The 22038-nt window shown below is 66.9% G+C and overlaps 1 protein-coding gene across 1 annotated transcript in view; it reads left to right on the forward strand.

Moving 5' to 3' along the window:
- PLXNA1 (plexin A1) overlaps positions 1-18446 on the forward strand; it is a 39563-nt gene extending 21117 nt beyond the window's left edge. The window contains exons 14-31 of the mRNA XM_030850742.3: positions 146-282; positions 1499-1666; positions 2006-2099; positions 2264-2503; positions 2590-2733; positions 2937-3171; positions 5338-5480; positions 6706-6962; positions 7208-7274; positions 10526-10672; positions 10792-10951; positions 11530-11633; positions 11824-11920; positions 12221-12411; positions 12489-12658; positions 13856-14068; positions 14146-14296; positions 15290-18446. Of these exons, the coding sequence (XP_030706602.2) occupies positions 146-282; positions 1499-1666; positions 2006-2099; positions 2264-2503; positions 2590-2733; positions 2937-3171; positions 5338-5480; positions 6706-6962; positions 7208-7274; positions 10526-10672; positions 10792-10951; positions 11530-11633; positions 11824-11920; positions 12221-12411; positions 12489-12658; positions 13856-14068; positions 14146-14296; positions 15290-15385 (2814 nt within the window). The 3' untranslated portion in view covers positions 15386-18446. The remainder of the gene's footprint in view (positions 1-145; positions 283-1498; positions 1667-2005; positions 2100-2263; positions 2504-2589; positions 2734-2936; positions 3172-5337; positions 5481-6705; positions 6963-7207; positions 7275-10525; positions 10673-10791; positions 10952-11529; positions 11634-11823; positions 11921-12220; positions 12412-12488; positions 12659-13855; positions 14069-14145; positions 14297-15289) is intronic.
- Positions 18447-22038: the final 3592 nt, after the last annotated feature.

Here is a 22038-nt window from a genome sequence, read left to right on the forward strand (position 1 = left end):
CCCCCCTCGCCCCCAGGCCTGATGCCGCCCCTTGCGGCGTGGCCCCGCCCATGGGCGGTGTCTCACACCCTGTGAGCGCGGGCCTGGGCCTGGCTGGAGATGCCGGCGCTTCCCAGGGGCTCCAGCAGGTCCCTTCTCCCCCTAGACGCCGACCTTCTACCGTGTGAGCCCTGCGCGCGGGCCCCTTTCGGGGGGCACCTGGATCGGCATCGAGGGTAGCCACCTGAACGCAGGCAGCGATGTGGCTGTGTCTGTCGGCGGCCGGCCCTGCTCATTCTCCTGGTACGGGGTGTGGACGGACGGGCAGTGGGGACCCCAGGCACAGGCTGCCTTCCCCTTGTGGTCATGGGTTCAGATGGCTGGTGCCCCCTCCCATTGCCTGGGAAGCTGGAGGGCTGTGGAGAGCTGGGCTAGGGTGATCACTATGGAAACCGAGAGGCGGAGAAGGTTACTATGGAGACATACAGGCTACCCCGGAGCGGGGAGGGCGGGGTGGTGGGTGGGGCCTGGGTCTGAGGGGCGGGCACAGCCGCTCTGTCCTGGGTTTTGGGGGAGTCCTGTGGAACGTGAGAAGGGCGTTTAGAAAAATTCTTAAGAGGGAAAGAGGAGAACTTGACAAAGGCTCGGAGCCCTGAAGTGGATAATTTTAGATTAGGGATGATAATGGAGCGGGCCTTTAAATATTTTCCTGCGGTAATTACCTGTTATCAGACTAATTATTGGAGTTTGCAGCCTGCTGTGCGCGGGCCTGGCGGCTGTGGTGAAGGCAATGAGGGGATGGGGCAGGTGCCGGCGGTGACTGGCCGCTGCCCTGGGGGGGACCCAGCGCCCCCAGCCCCGCCAGCTCGTTTCATCCACTCACGGCCCAGGCCCACGATTAGCCTGTTTTCAGATCAGGGATGATGGGGGCGGGGGGTGCGTGTGTCGTGTGCGTCCCTCCGCGGAGCGGCAGTTGGCGCTGAGCGCGGTACTCCAGCCCTCCCAGGACATTGAAGCCGTGGGCCCCGCCCGTGGAGGGGCCCTGCGGCTGCCCGGGTGACTGATGGAGCCGCTGCGGGGCTGCTGTGAGGCCCGCGAGCCCTTTCCCGCCCCGCAGGCCTGCTCTCGGCACGCGTGGGCCAGGCTCTCGCAAGCTGGGGCGCGGGCAGGCTTGCCGGTTGACGCTGCCGAGGAGGCGGAGCTGGGGGTGGGGCCACCTGGACAGCAAGCTGGTGAGGCAGGACCCGCCCCTCAGCCCCGCTGAGCCTAGGACAGCCTCCCGCCCACGCAGGGCAGCATGGGGGAGAGGGCCAGGCTGCGGCCCAGGTAGGCACAGACAGCACCCGGCCCCTCGCAGGGGCTGACGGGAAGGGGCCCCGCCTGGAGACAGGCCCGCCGTGGCCTGTGCCATAGGTAGGCAGATGCAGCGGGCGGGCTGGTGACTCGCGCTCAGCCTGTTGGTGGTGGAGCCTGGACGCTCGGTGGCCTCGGAGGTGAGCTCCAGCACCTGCGTCCTCAGGAGGAATTCCCGGGAGATCCGATGCCTGACGCCCCCCGGGCAGAGCCCCGGCAGTGCCCCCATTGTCATCAACATCAACCGCGCTCAGCTCACCAACCCCGAGGTCAAATATAACTACACCGAGGACCCCACCATCCTGAGGATCGACCCCGAGTGGAGCATCAACAGGTGGGAGCCCGCCTGGGCCCCCGTCCTGCCCGCCCTGAACCCCACGACCCCCATCCGAGGTTTCCTGAGCCCCCCCGAACCCCGTCCCACCCACCCTGAGCCCCACGCCCCTGTCCTGAGCCACCGAAGACCAGCACCAGGTGTGGGGCTCCTGCACCAGGCCCTCCGCTCCCCCCCCCCCCCCCCGTGGCCCTGCCGCCAAACGTGGTGCTGAGAGACTAACCTGCTCGCTGTCTTGCAGCGAGCCGGGTGGTGTGTCTGGTCCCTCCCGTTTGTGCTGGGCCGGGGCAGAGGGCCCCGGAACCTCCACCCCTGACTTCCATCTCCCTCATCTCTTAGCGGAGGGACCCTGCTAACGGTCACGGGCACCAACCTGGCCACCGTCCGGGAACCCCGCATCCGGGCCAAGTACGGAGGCGTCGAGAGGGAGAACGTGAGTCCCCCTGGGCCCTGCCCCCGCAGCTCCTGCCATCCCAGCTGCACTTGGAGGCCCTGGGAGGGGTGGGGACCGTGTGCGGGTGTGGCCGCAGCCCCGCGGTGTCACAGCCTGGATTTGCATGGGTCAGCCAGCCCAGTGTCCCTGTCTTGCATCCCCAGAGCTGCCAGGTGTACAACGACACCACCATGGTGTGCCGGGCCCCGTCGGTGGACAACCCTGCCCGCAGCCCGCCCGAGCTGGGCGAGCGGCCAGACGAGCTGGGCTTCGTCATGGACGACGTCCGGGCCTTGCTGGTGCTCAACACCTCGACCTTCCTCTACTACCCGGACCCTGTGCTGGAGCCGCTCAGCCCCACCGGCCTCCTGGAGCTGAAGCCCAGCTCGCCCCTCATCCTCAAGGTGGGCTGCTCGGCGGGGCGGGGCTTGTGCGGGGGGCCGGCGCGGGGGGCCGGCGAAGCCCCCGCTCACTCCACGCTGCCCCGCAGGGCCGCAACCTCCTGCCACCCGCGCCCGGCAACTCTCGGCTCAACTACACGGTGCTCATCGGCTCCACTCCCTGCGCCCTCACCGTGTCGGAGACGCAGCTGCTCTGCGAGTCGCCCAACCTCACCGGGCAGCACAAGGTCACGGTGCGTCCACGGGTCCTGGCAGCTCCAGCCTCCTGGGCCCCACGTAGGGCAGCCCCGCTCTGAGCAAGCCCCAGACTTGCCTCCCACCCAGAGGGAGCCCCGCCCTGGTGCCCCGGCGGGCCTAGCGTCTGCCCTGGGTGCCCGCGCCCCCACCTCGCCGACCGTGCGGGGCTGGGGCGCCCCTGAGTGGCCTGCACCCCCAGGTCCGGGCCGGCGGCTTCGAGTTCTCGCCAGGGGTGCTGCAGGTGTACTCGGACAGCCTGCTGACGCTGCCCGCCATCGTGGGCATCGGCGGGGGCGGGGGCCTCCTGCTGCTCGTCATCGTGGCCGTGCTCATCGCCTACAAGCGCAAGTCGCGGGACGCCGACCGCACCCTCAAGCGCCTGCAGCTGCAGATGGACAACCTGGAGTCCCGCGTGGCCCTCGAGTGCAAGGAAGGTGGGTGGGGGCCGCGGGGAGGGTGCGGGGTGGGGGGCGCCGGGGGCTGGGCAGGGGCCCGACTGGGCGCGATCACGGGGCGCTGCTTGAAACGCAGGCTCTGTCCAGAGAGCCCCCTTTGTGTCCCAGCCTGTCCGTGGGACCCCAGATGGGCACACGGCGTTTCTGTGCCTCAGTCTCCTCTGTAGGACAGACGTACCACCAGGTGCGGGGACGCTGGGCCTGCCCGCTCCGGGCGGGGGGCCATTTCCCCAGGTGTTGTGGGCCGTGCTCGTCCACGTGCTGGCGCGGCTGGTTCCCTCCGGCGGCCGGTGGGGGGCACTGAGGGAGGGGCCCGTCTTCAGCCTCCCTGTGCGCACCTAGCCCCGGGCCTGGGCTGCCTCTGCCCGCGGGGTGCTTGCTCAGGCGTGTGTCTGTCTCACCCTGGGGTGCACGTGACGCAAACCAGCTCAGGCCACTTCGGCGGGGAGGCTTCACCGGGGTCTGGGGCCCAGCCAGGCCCTCACTCCGCTCCCAGGACCCCCTTCCTCTGCGGCTCCCCCTCCCCGTGGTGCTAGGACGGCCACAGGGACAGGCTCGGCATCCCCACACCTGGTCACATGCCACCTTCCCCAAAGCCTGCTCCCCCGGGAGCTCCCGACTGAGAGGTGGACCCCAAGGGCAGGTGGGGGCGGCCCAGGGAGTGAGAAGGGCAGGGGCTTGCAGGCGGCGTCGGAAATCTGAACGGTGGGCCGGCGGGTCGGCGGGAAGGGCCAGGATGGTGGTCTCCAGCTGGAACAGAGCTGTTCCCGGGGACCGATGTGTCCAGGAGACCCGTAGGCCCAGGGCTGGTCCCCATGGAGCAGGTGCTGCCGTACCCGCCGGTGCTGAGTACTGGGGTCGCGGCTGCTGGGAGGCCAGCGGGTGGGCACTGAGTGGTGGGCACCCAGGCCAGGGCCGCGGGGGCCCTGGGGGGTTCAGCTCCTGTGTGCCCGTGTGGGCTCCAGGCAGTAGCCTGCGCCCGTGCTGGTTTCTCTTGAGCCCGGCTGGCCTCTCTGGCTGGCGTGAGATGGGCCTCAGGGCTGGGTGTCCCCAGCCAGCTGGAGGCGGGGGGCTCTAGTTGAGCCCCAGCTCACTTGTGCCTCTGGGAGCCCCGTCTGGGTCCAGCGCTGTCACGAGGGGTGAACAGGGCGGCGCGGGTGGTGCCTGGCGGTCTCTCGCGTGTCAGGAGCCGGGGTAGGGGAGGCCTTGAGTGTCCTGCAGGGTCCGTGAGTGAATGCTGGCAGCCCTGGGGCAGACGACAGGCATCGTCCTGCCTGGGGATGAGGGCAGGGGGCTGGGCAGGGTCGGAAGCCTCGCCTGGGGGGCCTCATGCCTAACAGGCCTCGTTCTGGGTGGTCACTAATTCCACTGGCCTGGGGTGTCCGGTCTGCCCGGGACCCTGGCCCGTCTTAAGACAAAGGCCCGTGTCCCAGCGCCCCCTCAGTCCCTGGCAGACTGCCGCCCTGAGGGGCTCCGGCACGTGTTGGGGGCTTGGGTGGGAGGCGGCGGCCTGGGCCTTCCTGGGACAAGGACAACCGTCTGCCTGTCCTGTCTGGACTGACCTGTGATGCCCGTGTCTGGCAGCGTGTGTGCGGGTCCCCAGGGCCAGCCAGGTGGAGGTGACCAGACTCCAGGCAGCAGTGCCGGGGTGGGTGGCGGGGGAGGGCCGGCTCCTGACCAGACAGCGCATCCTTGGGCTGCCGCAGGGCTCACACCTCACGGCTCAGGAATGTTCTGAAAGCAGCGGGCGGGCGGGCGTGTCAGGGGTCCCTGGCCTGAGCCGGGAGGGCTTGCTTGTTGGCACGCAGGGCTCTGCCCCTTCCCAGCCGGCCTCATCCCCGCTCGTCTCCTGTGGCTGGAGCCAGGGGGCCACAGTTGCTCTGCCCCATCGGGACGTGGAGGCCCCTTCCAGCCCCATCCCGGCACCGCCTCTGCTCTCGTCTTGGTGAATTCTGCAGCAGGTCAGGGGTGGAGGGCTCAGCCTCTGTGTCAGGACTGGGGAAACGGAGGCAGAGGAACTTCCTCAAGTTCACCCAGCTGGCGAGTAGCAGAGTCAGGGGCTGGCCCGACCCTGAGTGTGTTGGGGGAGAGTGGGGGGTGCCGCGGGGGCCGGGGCAGCTGCCGTGACACCTCGTCTGGCCGCAGCCTTTGCAGAGCTGCAGACGGACATCCACGAGCTGACCAACGACCTGGACGGTGCCGGCATCCCGTTCCTTGACTACCGCACGTACGCCATGCGGGTCCTCTTCCCCGGCATCGAGGACCACCCAGTGCTCAAGGAGATGGAGGTGGGCTGCTGGCTGGGGTTCCAGAGGCGCTGCCTCTGCCTGCGGGGGCTCCTTGGGTGCTGGGGCGGCAGGGTCCTGGGGGCGGGCTCGAGACTGCTGGGAGGGGGGCCGGGTGTGGGGGGCCTCGCCCCAGCAAACCACCCTTAGCCTGGGCTCCCCAGGGCCCAGCCCTGTTTCGTTGGGCCCCTAGCCTACTGTGTACCACCTGCAGCTCGTCCGGCCTGGCTCCTGGGTGGGCCTGGGTGCCGAGTTTCACTGGGCCAGGGGGGCTGTTGCCATGGGTGTCGGGAGGTGCGGGCGCTCAGCTGGGCTCTGCGCGGCCGACGCGGCCCCCGAGCCTGCCGAGGGGAAGCCGCCTGGCACCCACGTCCTCCTGGGCTGCCCGGTAGCTGGCCAGACGCCCAGGGCCCCCAGCTCGGAACGGGTAGGGGCTCAGCGAGTCTGCTCTGTTGCGCTCTGTGGGGGGCGTGTGCGTCGCGTCCTGCACCCCTCGGATGTTGGGGAGCCAGCCCCCTCACGTGGCTGTGTTGGTGGGACATTCCCTCTCGAGCTGCACCTCAGCGGGCCTTCCTGTCGCGCTGGCTCGGGCCCAGGACGCCCTGGGCGGCTCACTGCCTGCTTGTCTGCTGGGGTGTCTGCCATGCTGGGGGTTCCCCATCCGCCATCAGGTGTCTCTCCCGGCGTTGCCGTCTGCCGGGCCGGTCTGACTGTTCTCTTAGCTGTGACTGTGTGTCCTCTCTGGTACCTGTCACCTGTCTTGCCTGGGCTGGGAGCCTTGTGTCATGCTATGACAAGCCTCGGGGCAGATAAGAGTGGGCGGGGACCTGGAACCAGCCGTGCCTGGCATTCCATCGGCCCTTTCCCACCTCAATGCTGTGTGGCTGCAACGCGCTGCTCCCCTCTCTGGACCTGAGTGTCCTCTGTGAAGGGGGAGGGTGGTTTCTGCATTGGTGCCGGCTGGGAGGGGCTGTCGGGCACTCCTGGTGCCCGGTGGACGAGCTGGGCCACACAGAGGGTGGCTGGAGCAGGCCTCCGTTCTGCTCCCGCACGCTGTTGTGCCCCGGGCCTCTGCCTGCTGTGGCTTCTCACGCAGCTGCCAGGCCCTGTCCATTCTGCTAGGACAGTTGCAGCTCAGGGACCCGCCCTTTGTACCGGGGCCTAGACGGGCCCTCGGCCAGCAGGGGCCGGTGCTCTCTGAGGCCTGAGCAGGCCCGTGGCCCCGCAGGTGCAGGCTAACGTGGAGAAGTCCCTGACCCTGTTCGGGCAGCTGCTGACCAAGAAGCACTTCCTGCTGACCTTCATCCGCACGCTGGAGGCCCAGCGCAGCTTCTCCATGCGGGACCGCGGCAACGTGGCCTCGCTCGTCATGACGGCCCTGCAGGGCGAGATGGAGTACGCCACGGGTGTGCTCAAGCAGCTGCTGTCCGACCTCATCGAGAAGAACCTGGAGAGCAAGAACCACCCGAAGTTGCTGCTGCGGCGGTGAGTCTGCGCCCCGCGCCTGCCCCCGCGGCAGCGCGCCCACCGGCGCAGCCCAGGTGCCGCCGCTGCAGTTCCGGGGACCCGCTCCGGGGCTTGCCTCGTCTGGGACCCCTCGGCGCGAGGCGACACCTGCTCTGAGGCCAAGGCCTGACCTTTGGCCCTGGGGAGGGTGGGGTGGCGAGGTGGTGGTGTGGGCGGGCCTGGCGGTAGGACTGAGGCCGTCCCTGCATGTGTTCTGTTCCCAGGACTGAGTCGGTGGCAGAGAAGATGCTGACTAACTGGTTCACCTTCCTTCTGTACAAATTCCTCAAGGTGGGTGGGCCGCGGGGGGCCCCAGGTGGGGGTGGGAGGCCAGGGGTGACTGGTGGGCTCTCAGCCGAGACACCAAGGGGCCAGGGCCTCGGCAGGACCCCCCCGGCTCGCGGCTGTCCCTTCGCGTCTTCCCTGCACCTCCTGGAGGCCGTCCTGTCCTCACTCAGCCGCCGGGACAGAGGTGGACGCCGGGGTCTGACGTGGGTCCCGCAGCTGCACGTGACTGAGCTGGGGCGTGCGTCCGGGCTCCGGTGGGGTTCATGCAGTGCCCGTGGCCCGGACCTGAGGCCGGAGGGCGCTCCCGGGCAGGGGCGTGTGTGTGGCCAGCTCCCGGCCCTGGGCCAGCCTGAGGAGGCGCCCGGGGCGGCGGGTCCTGTTGGCCCTGCTGTGAGGAGGCGGGCAGCTGCCTGGGCTTCCGCTGTTGTTGCCCAGACAACTCCCTCTCGGGCTGGGAGAGCCCCGACCCCCAGACAGACCCTGGGGAGCCAGGCTGTTCTCGGAATGGGCACAGCCTGCAGGCCGGCTAGACGTGGGTCCAGGTGGACTCTGTCAGGGCCGTGAGCAGCTAGCTGGGTCGCCTGCATTTTAGAACTGGGAGGTCATCAGACCCAGATGTCTGTCTGGCTTCCCTTGAAAACCCCGAAGGCTTGGCAGCCGGGCCCGGTCCTCGCATGGTGGCCCCTGGTTAGCTCCACGGTGGGTGAGGGAGCGGGCGGTGGAGCCTCGTGGCGCAGGCGGCCCGGGTCTGCTCTCCGTGTGGCTCTGCAGGCTCCGCTCGCTGCAGTGTCCCGAGGCGGGGATGGCGGTGGGGCTTTCCGTCCTCCATGGAGGATGTGCTGAGCCCAGCTGCTGCGGCGCAGAGTGCTCAGGACAGAGTCCTGGCTGGGCTGAGGGGCGCAGATGGGGAAAGGGGCGGGGTGTCCACAGGGGCGTGAAAGCGTGGATGGGGTGGTGAGATGTGAGCATGAGGAGGGGCAGGAGGTAGCCAGACGGGGACCAAAGGCCCTGAGGTGGGCGCGAGGTCCAGAGGGGAGGGGGTCGGGCTGGGTGGGGCTCGCCCGGTGGGTGGTGGCCCAGTGATGCCCAGAGTACGACGACGTTGTTGTCGTGTAGGACAGGTGGCAGTAACAGAGCTGTGCCTTTCCTGTAAAGCGCACCTGTTTGCAGACCGCGTGACTTGGTCACGTGCTCATTAAGTCGTCTCTGGGAACCTGGAGGAGGGGGTTCAGAGGAGGCCCGCTTTCTTTGAAAAAAGAAGTTTAAAAGAAATTTTTTTACGAGAATTTTTTTTAAGTCATTGTTGAATTTGTTACAGAATTGTTTCTGTTTTGGTTTTTTGGCCTTGGGGCATGTGGGATCTTAGCTCCCCGACCAGGGATCGAACCCGCACCCCCTGCACTGGAAGGTGAAGTCTTAACCACTGGACCGCCAGGGAAGTCCCAAGAGACTGTTGAACTTTTCTGTCATTTACAGCTCTCGTGTCACGCCGAGGAATGTTTTCTGTTAGTATATGGCGTGAGGCAGGGATCTCACTCGACTTTCTTTCCCGATTGGAGAAGGGCTTGTTCTAACGTTTATCGAACAGCCTGTCCTCGTGTCACCTTTTCACTTGGAGACTCACTGGAAGTCTCTGCACATCTCTTCCGGCTGGGCCTGAGAGTCACCGAGGTCACCCTCCTCCCTGTGCAGGAAGTGGGCCCAGCAGGGAAGGGCTGGGTTCTGGGCCTTCCCAGTCTCAGAGCTTTCTGCTCCCTGGTTCCTGCTTCCCGGCATCTGGGCAGGCCTGTGGGAGTGGGTCAGAGCCTGCCAGCCAGGCTGGGAGTGAACACCCTGCTCAGCCTGCATGTTCTGTAAGGACGCTTGGCTTTTAAGGATCAGCTGCTTTAGTGGTAGATTGTCTGAGTTCGAATCCTGGCTTCTCGTGATGTGCTGTGTAACCTCATCCTCTGACCTCCTGAGGTGCCCCTTTTCTTCTGAGAGGAGTAAGTGTCCTGGCGTCTGCAGGGAGAGGCAGCTGTTAACGGCTGGGCCTCTGTCCTAGCTGATGTAATGCAGCCAAGTTTGCAGATGAAACGATTTCAGAGATGGGCGTGTTGCTGGAGGGTCTCCGGATGACCTGCGCTCACTGCCACTCCCTGGCAGCTGTCTCTTTCATCACCGCAGATGCTAACGAGCTGCCTGGAGCATCTGGTTCCGGGCAGAGCCACTCTTGGTGGGCCAGGGAGCAGGCCGGCAGCTGCCTGCTAGGGCCACACTCACTCCCAGCTCCGTTGGGGGGGGCCGAGACGCGAGGGGCCTGTGTCCGGCTGAGGTGGGGACTCAGCTGTGCAGGGCACGCAGCAGCTTGGTCACTGCAGTCGGGGCAGCCCTCTGGCGGGGGCGGGACGGGAGCCCTCCTTCCGCAGCTGTTTGTTAACGGTGTTTGTTGTCCAGCAGCGTCCGTAGAGCCCCCCACGCGCCCGCTCCGTGCTGGGCACTGGGGATGTAGCGGGGGGGGGGGGGCCAGGCACGCCCTGGCTGCGGCAGGCAGCTTCCACTCCAGAGGGGAAATGGCAGGGAAGCAAACAAGACCATCGAAGAGGGCTGGCTCTGTGTGATGGCAGTGAGGGCCAGCGGGCTCGGCCCAGGGCCCGGGAGAGCCTTTCTGACAAAGGGATGTCGGGTGGGGTCTGGAAGGGGCAGTGAAGACCCGAGGGGGAGAGTTCTGGTTGTAGGGGGAGCAGGTGCAAAGGCCCTGAGGTGGGGACACGCCCAGTGGCTGCAGTGGGGGCGGGAGGCGGCACGTGGTCGGAGATGGGCAGCGCAGACCTTCCCCGAGTGCCCGGACAGCCGCCCTGCCAGCCTCCTGCCCTGGGTTGGTGCGTTTGCACCTGTGAGTGCGTCGGCCACGTGCTCTGGAGGGAGGGGCGGCCCTCTCCTGCAGGCGAGTCCTAGCTGAGGGGGCCCTCCCATCTGATAGATGATGGTCGCACCCGTTGTAGTCCCCTGGGCCGTGGGGGCGGCACCGGAGCCTGCGCCTCAACCACATGCAACACTGGCTGCTTTGGGCAGAGTGGCGCCGGGGCCGTGGTCCTGCCGAGGCCTGAAGCGGGCGAGGCTTCAGCCCGGGTTGACTGGCCTTGGTCCTCCCCGCTTGGCCCCTTTGCTGAGGTCGTTTTCCGGGATTTTCATGCCCGTCTCCGCGGGGTGGGGGGGGGGGGCGGGGCAGCGGCTGGGGCGGAGCCTGACGCCGCCCGTCCGCCCGCCCACAGGAGTGCGCCGGGGAGCCGCTCTTCCTGCTGTTCTGCGCCATCAAGCAGCAGATGGAGAAGGGCCCCATCGACGCCATCACGGGCGAGGCGCGCTACTCCCTGAGCGAGGACAAGCTCATCCGCCAGCAGATCGACTACAAGACGCTGGTGAGCGCCGCCCGCCCGCCAGGGAGGGGGAGGGGGCTGACTGGTGAGCGCCGCCCACCCGCCCCTCCCCGCCCGCCAGGGAGGGGGAGGGGGCTGACGCCCTGCGCTCCCACCTCCAGACCCTGAACTGCGTGAACCCCGAGAATGAGAACGCGCCCGAGGTGCCGGTGAAGGGGCTGAACTGCGACACGGTGACGCAGGTCAAGGAGAAGCTGCTGGACGCCGTGTACAAGGGCGTGCCCTACTCCCAGCGGCCCAAGGCCGGGGACATGGACCTGGGTGAGCCCGGCAGGGGCTCTGTCGCGTCGTCCAAGCACTGGGCGCTGGCCCGGAGGGTTGGAGGGAAGGGGTGCGTGACCCAGGCTGGGTCTGTAGGCTGCTCCCCGGGGTGGTGGAAGCAGGGTGGCACTGAGAGGGTGCGCCCCTGCTTGTGGGGGCAGGGGTGGGGTCCCCGTGTGCTCTAGGAAGCAGGTGGGCCCTTGGAGCTGGGTGGGGGCTCTCAAGATGGCTCACGAGCAGGGCGTGGGCAGGGGCACCTGCTAAGTGGGAAGGGCCTGGGGAGCAGAGCCGGGCTGGACCGGGCTGGTCCCTTGGTGGGTGAGGCTGGGGCCACGATGGAGGGAGGCCTTGAGTGCCAGGCTAGGAGCTCCGGAAGGCTGGGCTGCCCAGGGTTGGGTGGGCGGGGGGCTGCCAGAGGGGCTGGGCAGCAGCAGGGGTGCGGGGCTTCTGCTCTGGGCTGGGCCTGTCCCTCTGCTGCCCAGCCTTCACTCAGGGCCCCTGGGACCCTGCCCCCTGGACCTGTCCTGATGGAGGGCGCAAGGAGCAGGGCAGCACTCCAGCGTTCCCCTCCCCCGCAGAGTGGCGTCAGGGCCGCATGGCCCGCATCATCCTGCAGGATGAGGACGTCACCACCAAGATCGATAACGACTGGAAGAGGCTGAACACGCTGGCGCACTACCAGGTGACCCCCAACCTGCGGCCACGGCTCGGGCCCCTCTCTCCACGACGGGGCTCAGGGCTGGGGGCCACGCTCCAGGAGGAGAGGGCACGGTCACATGTGGGGGCGCCCAGGGTTGGGGGGCAGGCTGAGGCCCAGGTGAGAGGCCAGCCGCGGGTGGTGGGTCACGCATCACCCGGCCCCCTGCCCGTAGGTGACGGATGGGTCCTCGGTGGCCCTGGTGCCCAAGCAGACGTCTGCCTACAATATCTCCAACTCGTCCACCTTCACCAAGTCCCTCAGCAGATACGGTGAGCACCGGCAGGGGCAGAGGGCCGGCGGGGGCAACGGGCAGACCACCGACCTGGACAGAATGCCGCTCTGGGCGCCGCTGCGGCAGCCTGGGATGGCTTGGTTACAGCCTGTCCCGGGGACCCTCGGCCTTTCCCCGGGCAGCACCGTCCCCAGAAACCCAGGGAGGTGGGGGCGGACGACCCCAGCTGTCGGGGGGGAGCTGAGGCTCACACAGGGAGCCGCCTGCCCAGCAACCTGGTGCCGGGCGGGCGGGGGGGGGGGGCGGGACGCAGCAGCTGACGGCACGGCGCCCGCAGAGAGCATGCTGCGCACCGCCAGCAGCCCCGACAGCCTGCGCTCGCGCACGCCCATGATCACGCCCGACCTGGAGAGCGGCACCAAGTTGTGGCACCTGGTCAAGAACCACGACCACCTGGACCAGCGGGAGGGCGACCGGGGCAGCAAGATGGTCTCCGAGATCTACCTGACGCGGCTGCTGGCCACCAAGGTGGGCGGAGGGAGGGGGCCCGGGCGGGCCTCACGGGGCCGGGGCAGCCGCTGGAGCTGTGCGCCGCCCCCCCACAGGGCACGCTGCAGAAGTTCGTGGACGACCTCTTCGAGACCATCTTCAGCACGGCGCACCGGGGCTCGGCCCTGCCGCTGGCCATCAAGTACATGTTCGACTTCCTGGACGAGCAGGCCGACCAGCACCAGATCCACGACGCGGACGTGCGCCACACCTGGAAGAGCAACTGGTACCGGCCTGGGGTGGGGGCGGGGCGGGGGCGGGGCCGAGGTCCCCGCTGGAGCAGGAAGCCTGGGACCTGGGGGCAGCCCGGCTCGGCTGGGGGCTGCAGTGCCAGGAGGCTGGTCCCTCTCCGTCTGGGCCTCTCTGACTCAGCCATCGGGGGCATCCGCTGACCCACCTGTGGGACCGGATGTGGGTGGGGGGGGTGTGTGCACACGTGTATCTGTGCGTGTCTCTGGGCGTGCGCGGCTGCGTGCAGGTGTGTAGGCTTCTGCGTGAGAAACGGGCTCAGTGGGACAGGCCCGTCCCATGCTGGCTACAGCGACGAGGGTGACAGTGACAGCAAACGCTCCTGGGGCTCTCAGTCCCGTCGCCCCCTCGCTGCCGGTCTGGCTTTTGCCTCCAGAGCTGCCCGGGTCCCTGGCAGGGCCTGCCTGGTCCTCACAAGTTTTGTGCCTCTGGCCTCTTCCTCCCCGTGACCCGACTCCTCCCTGTACACTGCTGCCCCCCCAGCCTGGGATGAGGCCAGGTCCTCTCCAAGCGAACCCACTCTGGGCCTCCAGCTCCACCTGCGCTGCCCGTGGCCCTTGAGGGGGTCCACCGGCCACCAAGGGAGGCAGTGTAGGTCAGCACTGTCCAGGGGACGTTTCTGGTGTGGTAGAAAGTTCTGGGTTGGTGCCACGCACGTGGCCACGTGTGACTAGGGGTATCTGACGTAACTGGTGCAGTCGAGCCCCTGAATCTTTAACTTTATTTAAGTTTAAACAGTGACACGTGGCCAGAGGCTGTCGCTGGCCCAGCTGAGGGTGGTCGTAGAGGTGGCCTTCTGGTCGGGGTCAGCTGTAGTGGGGCTGCGTCTGCTGGCCCCCTTCCCGGTCTTGTCACCAAGACTCGAGGGGAGCCGGCCCAGCCGTGAGCAGGCACTCAGGCCTGGAGGACTGCAGCCGGGCACAGTGGGTGCCCAAGGGCGAGAGAGCCTGTGGGTGTGCACACCCTCCCCTGGGCCCGTGGGGAGGGGCTGGCCAGCAGGAGCAGCCCTCGCTCACGGCCCAGCTCTCTGGGCCTGTCTCCCCGGCTGCATGGAAATCCACGGTCACCGTGAAGGCCAGAGCCGGGAGGACGGTGAGGCCACAGGTCAGCCCCCGCTCCCCGCCGGCCTGAGGGCCGCTGAGGCCCGTCCGACCGTGCGCCCGCCTGCCCGCAGCCTGCCCCTGCGCTTCTGGGTGAACGTGATCAAGAACCCGCAGTTCGTCTTCGACATCCACAAGAGCAGTATCACGGACGCCTGCCTGTCGGTGGTGGCCCAGACCTTCATGGACTCCTGCTCGACGTCCGAGCACAAGCTGGGCAAGGACTCGCCCTCCAACAAGCTGCTCTACGCCAAGGACATTCCCAACTACAAGAGCTGGGTGGAGAGGTGGGGGCGCGGGCCCGGGGCTGGGCGGGGGAGGGGCCGGGACCCAGCTCACGCGCCCGCCCGCCCGCCTGCCGCAGGTACTACGCGGACATCGCCAAGATGCCCGCCATCAGCGACCAGGACATGAGCGCGTACCTGGCTGAACAGTCGCGGCTGCATCTGAGCCAGTTCAACAGCATGAGTGCCCTGCACGAGATCTACTCCTACATCAGCAAGTACAAGGACGAGGTAAGCTCGCCAGCCTCACCGAGCGTGCTCCCGCCCCGGCCCGGGCTGCCTGATGGGTCTGGGCGCGTCTCCAGGGCAGGGCACGGGCCATCCTCGACCCTCGGCTCCCGATCTGCTTCTGGAGCCGGGCGCGTGCGGAGCTGGGCCTCCCTGAGACGTCAGGACAGACGACTGACTCGTGGGCTGCACTGGATGGACAGAGCGCAGGGCCAGAGGGGCAGGGCGGGCCCGGCCAGAGCCCAGGCCCTGAGGCCAGAGCAGGCCGGATGCAGAACGGCAGAGGCCGTGCGGGGGCTGAATCAGAATGTCCTGGGAGGAGGGGGAGGCGGGGCCGTCGCCGGGTGTGCAGGCTGTAGGGTCTTGGGCTGCTCCCGAGGGAGACGGCCTTTGGGGTTCAGAGACGGAGCCTGACTGCTAGGTGCGGGGAGCGGGGGAGCAGGGGCTGTGGCCGGGCTGCCCGGCTGCAGGGACCACGTCAGGAGCTGGAGGGCTCAGGCGCCAGCTCCAACTTTTGTGTGGGTTTGAGAGGATGGGGCGGTGAGCGCAGGAGGCCTGGCGGCAGGTCAGAGCATGGGGGTGGCGGGCTGCGGTTCTTCCCGAGGGGCTGTGCTATGAGGGGTGCAGAGACGCGGGGCGATGGGGCTGTGGAGGGAGACGGCAGCTCGGCCACGTGCTGGGGGCTGACTGGCCGCCGCGGGAGACGGGTGTGAGCACAGAGCCCAGCAGGACCCGCGGGTGCAGGGGGCAGGCCCTGGGGCTCGGGGGCCTGGAGGGCCGGCAGGGACCTGAGCCCTGTTCGGGTGGTTTTGGGGGATGAGGGGCGGATGGGGACCCCGGGGTCGCGGGGTCTGGGGGTCCCGGCTCCAGGCCCAGGTCCCTCAGCTGAGAGTGGGTGGGACAAAGTGGCCTCAGCCTGGAGCCCACTCTGGACACAGCCAATGTGTGCTACCCCGAGCCCCGGACAGGCCTGATGCCCCCCTCCCACCTCCACAGATCCTGACGGCCCTGGAGAAGGACGAGCAGGCACGGCGGCAGCGGCTCCGGAGCAAGCTGGAGCAGGTGGTGGACACCATGGCCCTGAGCAGCTGAGCCGTCGGCCACGACTGCCTGGCCAGCAGGAGAGTGAGAGGGCCCTCGGGGGCGGCCCTGTGCCGCAGCCGGAGCTGGGAGGTCCACGGAGGCAGCCTCGCCCCAACCATACCAGGTGCCCTGCGCTGGGGGCCGGGTGTGCAGTCCTGGCCCCCCTCGCCGCCCCTGTCCCCTTCCCGCCTGCGGGGGTCCCGGTTCTTAATTGGTGTTGGTGAGACGGTGCCCTGCAGCACCTTCCACGCCCAGAGCTGCTCGCCGTGGGGCTGGGGAACCCAGGTGTGGCCGGGGGCCTTCTCAGGACAGTGGGTGACTGCTGCTGAGGCCCCGGGGGTGAGGCAGGAGTTCTCCTATAGGGAGAGGTTGGGCTGCCGAGGCCCGGAGGGCCAGGCCCAGGGGCTGGGAGGGGGTCAGCTGTGCCCGGCTCCCTAGGCAGAGTCTGAGGGCTGGGGCGTGGCTGGCGGCCGGGCGGGGAGGCTGAATGCCCAGGGCCCAGCCACAGCGAGCTGAAGTCGGTCCAGGCGTCACCACCCACCTGCCACGTTCCGGCAGCACCACACGCACCAGTGCACCGCCGCCACCATCCTCCGATTCACCGCGTGCTCTCCGCGGCCGAGGCCAGAGCGCCACGTCGACCTCGCCCAGAGAGAGGCCCCCGGCTCCCTCCCATGGAGGGGCTGCAGGACGGCTCCACGCGGGGCCCAAGTGACTTCCAGAAGGACTCGGATCCCGTTCCGTCCTCAGGGCTGTTCCTCTGGGAGCCGCTGGGGCCTGGGGCTCCGGGTCATGCGTGCACGTTCCCTTATTTATTCCCCCCACCGCGCCCGCCCCCGTCCCGGCCTGAGCTCTCGGCTGTGGAGGTCCCGGGAGCAGCCCCGAGCACCCTCCTCCCCCCTCCCTGGCCCCCACCCGCCTCCCAGCGGCGTCAGTCTGGCCCCTCAGCAGCGTGCTGGTCCCTCGGAGTGGAGGGATATCTGGGGGCTGTTGCTCGTCTTTTAGGGGAGCAAGGGGGTCCTGCTGTGCTCTGCTTGGGCAGCGGGGCCACGGGGGCCTCGGACCACACCCCCTGGCCTGGCCGGGAGCAGGACGCAGTGACCGGGGGGCCTGCAGAGCCGGTCTGCCCGTCCTGCTCTCAGCGAGCAAAACAGCGCGTTTTTAATTAAAAAATCTGTACATATATATCCATATATATATATCCATATATATGTGGTTCTAGCCTGTCTCCAGCCCCAGTGGGGTCCTGTATAGTTACCTGGAGGAGGAGAAATTTTACACGTTAGAATAAGAGAATTAAGGTAGCGAGAAAGCAATACCAAATGGTCGTGGAGAACGTGGCCAGAGCTTCCCCGCTGCAGCACCCCCGAGGCCTCCGCCCTCGACCTGCGGGTCGTCCTGTTTTCGTTTTGACGTGAGAAGGAGAGGACTTCTCGGGCCGAGAGCTTCCCGGACGCGGGCCGTGGATTCCTGCATGACTGTGCTAGCGTTTAGTCTGACTTGATCTTTTTAAAACTGCAAGTGTTGAATACTAGAGGTGGTTAGGCCCTTTTTTCATGTTTTCTAATTAATCAGTCACTTGTGAAGGCAGTGGCCTGTTCCCTTTTCAATTCACTTTTTCGACGGTACTACAGATTCCCGCGGACTTTAAGGGACAGTTAGCTGTGGCCGGCCCCACGCCCCCGGCCGCCCGTCTTGGGTACCCCCCCCAAGCCGCGTGAGCCAGACCGCACACCTCCGTCAGCCGAGGAGCTGCTCCCTCGCGGGAGGAGGGGTGAAATCCGCCCCCTCCTGACTCAGGAAGCTCCTGGAACCGGGGTGCAGGGGGCCCTGGGCCCCGTGGGCACTGAGCAGGGCTCGGGCCCCCCCGCGTGGCGGGTGTCCAGCAGGAGCTCAGGCCGGGCGGGCGCTGGCCGGGGCCGGGTTCCGTCCGGGTGCGGGTCTCGCTCCCCCCGAGTCTTCCCTGAAGCTGCTTCTGATCGAAGCCCCCGTTCTTCCAGCCCCGCTCGGGTCAGGGGCCTCCTCGGCCGCTGCGCCGCCGTCTTCAGAACCCAGTCCCAGCCCCCCTTCCTCGGGCCTCCCCGGCCCCGTGCTTGCCCCACGGGCGGCGGGCTGGGCGGTAGTGACGCAGGAGGGGAGCCGGCCCTGCGGGCGCGAGGCCTCATGGAGTGCGTGCGCAAGCACTTTAGCGCTGTCTGTTTACACACGAGCCGATCGCTGACCTACGCCTGCAGCCCACCCCGCAGCACGGCCGCACCTTCCTCTCCCGGGGCTGGACTCGGGCCAAGTCCTCCTCCTGGCTCGTCTCCAGGGTCCTGCTGGCTCCACCGCGCCTTCGGCACTGGGCCCAGGCGCCTGCCGCCACATCCCCGTCCTCCTGCCGGGCACTCGGACCCCAAGCTCCGGCTCTGGCCTGAGGGTGGCTGGACTGTGGCATGGGAGCGCTGCTCTGTGCAGGTGGGTGGCCCCCAAGGCCCCTCTGCAGCCCCAGGGCCGGGGCTCTGGACTGTGGTGTGGGGCGGTGTGCCAGGATGCCTGCCCGCCCCGACACTGCTGCTACTGCCCGCCGCCCCGGGCCCCCTCCCGCCCTCGCTCACACGCGTCTCAGGAGCGCCAGGGACAGCTCGGCCTCGGTCGGGAGCCTGGCCTCTCCATATACCTCGAGCTTGCCCGCACTCCCCGACCCGGGCCCCAGGCCCCAGGCCCACGGGAGAGGTCCCCCCGCCCTCCCGCTTTGCCCTTGCTGAGCGAGCCCCGCCTGGCTCTGCCGCCAGTGCTGGAGCTGAGGGCTCACGCCGTTGGTGCTACACAAGCTAGAATAGATATATTTAGAGAGAGAGAGATATTTTTAAGACGAAGCCCACGATTAGCTGTCCTTTGACGCCGCAAACCCCACCCAAAAGAAGAGCGATCGCTCGGCAGCCTGAGCGGCCCCTCTGCCGCTGCCTCTCCCGGGGGCGGCGCGGCTCGCAGGCCGTGTAAATACACGGCCGTTTCCTAGTTTACTGTCTCAGATTTAGTACTTGTAAAGACACACACATTAAGGAGAGAATAAACATTTTTGCTAAAACTCGTGGCTCTGGGCTCTCCTTACTCAGGGGTGGGGGAGGGGGAGGGTCCTGGGCTGGGGCCACGCGGCCAGCAGAGCTGCAGGCACAGCCGCCCCCCCCACCTCGGCGGCAGCATTGCCCGAGATGCCGGGACTCCTGGCCTCAGGGCGTGGCCAGTGCAGCAGGGCCTCCCCAGGACCTGGCATCACAGAGCTCCTGTGCTCCGGGCCCCTGGACCACCGGGGAACCATCAGCTGAGACTGAAAACACAGGGCCCGAGCCCCACCCAGGGGGTCCTGTTGACCTGGGCCCACACAGTGTTCTCAGCTCCCCTGGGTGTTCTGCCTCGGCTCAGAGCAGTCGGTCCCTGGAGACCGTGTTAAAGTCCAGAGGGCCTGGGGAAGCCTGGACATTGGCCTGGGTCCCCACCCTGAGCAGCAGCGTTGGAGCTGCGCGTGCCAGATTTTCTTAGCTAGGAGCACCCCACTCAGAACCTTGCAGCTGAGGGGCCCAGTTTGGGCAATGCTGGCCCTCCCAGCACAGGCCCATCGATCGGTCCCATGAAGGTTCTGGAAGGTGGTTTCCTGCCCTGACGGAGAAGGTGTCGGTGCAGGCTCTCCCAGCGTGTGGCTCTGGGCAGCACCCCATCTGTCCCTGGCTGTTTCCTCCAGGGCCCAATAGGCTCGGCCGTTCCTGCCCCGGGGGGGGGGGTGGGGCGCGTGGCTATCAGAGGTGACAACTGGGAGAGGCAGGCCTGGGTGTGGACGGGATGAGCGTGATGGATCCCAAAGGGCGACCTGCACGTTTGCTTGTGCCTGATCTGCAGGCGGACACAGGCAGCTACAGTGATGAGGCTGACGGCCCACTCGTGGTTCAGCCACTCTTGTGGCCAGTGAACTTGTGTGGACCTCACAGTGACCCAGACAGACAGGAAGCTGAGGAGCATGGTGGGGAGTGGCCTCGCGGGACTGGAAGCCGGCCACCACCTCACAGGAGAGAGGTCCCCAGAGAAGCCCAGCGGCACTCCAGCCTGCCTTCCTGTAGTATCTCCGACCCAAGAGCTCTGACAGTGGGCCATAAATCATCGTCAGTACCTCCTGCTCCAAAGTGGGCCCATCCTGACAGCCGGGGCTGCAGGCGGTGAGCTCGGCACCAGGCTCAATCACTAAGGAAATCAGTGTAATCAGCATGACATTGCATCGGAAACAGATTTAGCAAACATGGACCTGTTTGGGGTGTGACGCAGCCTGTCCCCACAGCTCTGTCCCCTCCGGCTTTCCGGCACAATCAGCCCTGCCTCAATTACCCTCATTAGGCTGCCGAGGGCCCCAGCCCCACCAGCCTGAGAGCAGGCGCCGTCTCTGGGCGCAATCAGCACTCACGGTGATCAAGTGTGATTATGCAGGGAGCGCCACGCGGCAGGGCGGGTGGCGCCTTCTGATTGCCGTGCACGTGGGCTCCTCCCGGCTGTTAGTCATCGGCTGTCAAGGCCGGGGCTCGCCAGCCGCTCTGGGCAGGGCACGGGGTGGGAGTGTCCGGGCGGCAGCGGTGAGGCTGGCTGACGGTCCAGCATGTCGGGCTGAGCCCTTCTGCGTGCCAAGCTCTGCGCTAAGCCCTGGTGATGGGGTGGCTGGCGGAGCAGGGACTCTAATAGGCAAGGCCAGGTAGCACCCAGGTGACTGCAGAGGGGGCATGTGGTGGCAGCCAGCTGGACAGACAGGGAGAGCCATCTGGGGAGGGGCAGTAGCGTGGAGACCGAGAGGGAACACTGTCCCTTGGGCGGGGGCGACCCGGGCGTGCTCCATCAGGGAGCAGAGCCTGGGGGGTGGGCAGCATGTGAGGCCAAGGGTCGTCCACGCTGAGAGGGGGCCTCAGGCCCAAGAGGAGCAGAGGCTGTTCTAGGCTCTTTGGGAAGCAAGGAGGGCAGGCTCTGATTCGCATCTGGAGGCTGTGTGTCTCCGGGGGCCTTGGCCCTGCTGCACCCCTCCGGGTCCTCCTGGAGACCCCGTAGCCTGTCAGGTGATGTTGCTTCATGGCATGTGTGGCGTTTCTGAAAATGGCTGGGTGGGGCCTTGGGACTCGTTCTGACCACGGGGGTGTCAGTGGAAGATGCTCGGGTCACATCTGCGCCGGACATCTCTCTCCTGGAGTGAGGGTTCCAGAGAGCAGGGCCGCCAGCCAGCATGCATTGGGGGAATGGCGTGAGCTTGTGCAGGACATAGACATTTGGAGAACTGTTGTTTCTGCAGCACAGCCCGGACCACACCGACTATTATAAGCTGGTAGCATTCAGGACACAGGAGGACCTGCGGTCAGAGCTGTCTGTCCACCGGCTTGCTTGGGGTCTAATTAGTTTCAGAAATCGGCTGTTCAGGCATCATTGCTGCGCCCAGCTGAAGATCCCCCCACCCCCCAGCACGTGTTCCTTGCCCTGTTTACTTTTAGTGGATAAACACTTTTTCCTTATATAACCCCGTGACATTGTCAAAATTAGTATTTGCATATTTGAATCTCCTCAGTTGTCTCAAAACTGAGTTTTCCCAGGTGGTTTGCTGAATGAGGCCCCGTGGCTGTGTGTCCTCCTCGTCTAAGGCCCTGGGTCCGAGGCTCCGGTTACCGCCCTCCTTGGCTCTCGAGGCCTCGGCTGGCGGCCCCGCCCCCACCCCGGCGGCCTCTCCCTTCGCGGGTCCTTCAAACCGCCTCCTCTAAACACACTTGTCCCGTTTTAACTCAAAGACATTTTTTAAACGGAAACTTTATGGCGCTGTCATCACTGGATGACCGGTATCGCCTGCCCTCGATAGAAAATGGCCATAAAAATAATACGATGAAAGTGAAACTAATATGAAATTCTTAACAACCAGCAGCTGTCTGCGCGAAGTTACCACGTGCTGGCCCCGCCCTCCTCCGCCCCGCCCCCGAGTTCCCACCCTGCACTTCCGCTTCCGGTCAGGTTCTGCGCCACGGCCCTCCGGCCTCTCCTTCCCGACAGGAGGACGGCGCAGCCTCCTGGATGGCAGGTCTGTGCCCCGAAGCCCTCAGGCGTCCGCCCCGCGGCCCAAGGGCCTTTCCTGCCTCGTCCATCCCGTCCCCGCCCCTTGCCTGTATCTCCCTGTGGGCTGGTCTCTCCTGCGACATCACACACACAGGTGTGACACCGCGGAGGGGACGCGGGGGAGGGCGCGGAGCAGCTTGTAGGGCAAGAAAGAGCCTCTTTTCTCTTCCTTGAATGAATTTCTCAAATAGAGTTTCTCAGACACACATTCCTCTAAAATGATCAGTCCGCCCTCCTGGCTTGGAAGCCGGGTCTCCTACCGAGTGCCGTGCGACCGCGAGCAGGTGTGTGTCTCGGCCTCAGCCTCCTGGTCGGTAAAGGGGGAGAACAGCTCTAGCAGACCCTGCGGGCCAACGGTTCGAGTCGTTACCCTGGAGGGTGGAGGCCGCCTCGAGCCAAGGAATCCCCTCCTCGCTCCGCCGCAGCCTGAAGGGAGGGGCCCTAAACCCCGTAGGCCTCCTCACGTGCCACAAGCAGAGTTTCAGTGTGCAGAGGACTCAGGGTCCCTGCCGCAGGCGCGGGCCTGGGGGCCGGCCGACTGAGGCCCCTGCTGCACT

Source organism: Globicephala melas, chromosome 11, assembly GCF_963455315.2.
Source record: "Globicephala melas chromosome 11, mGloMel1.2, whole genome shotgun sequence".
In the NCBI taxonomy this organism is placed as follows: domain Eukaryota; kingdom Metazoa; phylum Chordata; class Mammalia; order Artiodactyla; family Delphinidae; genus Globicephala; species Globicephala melas.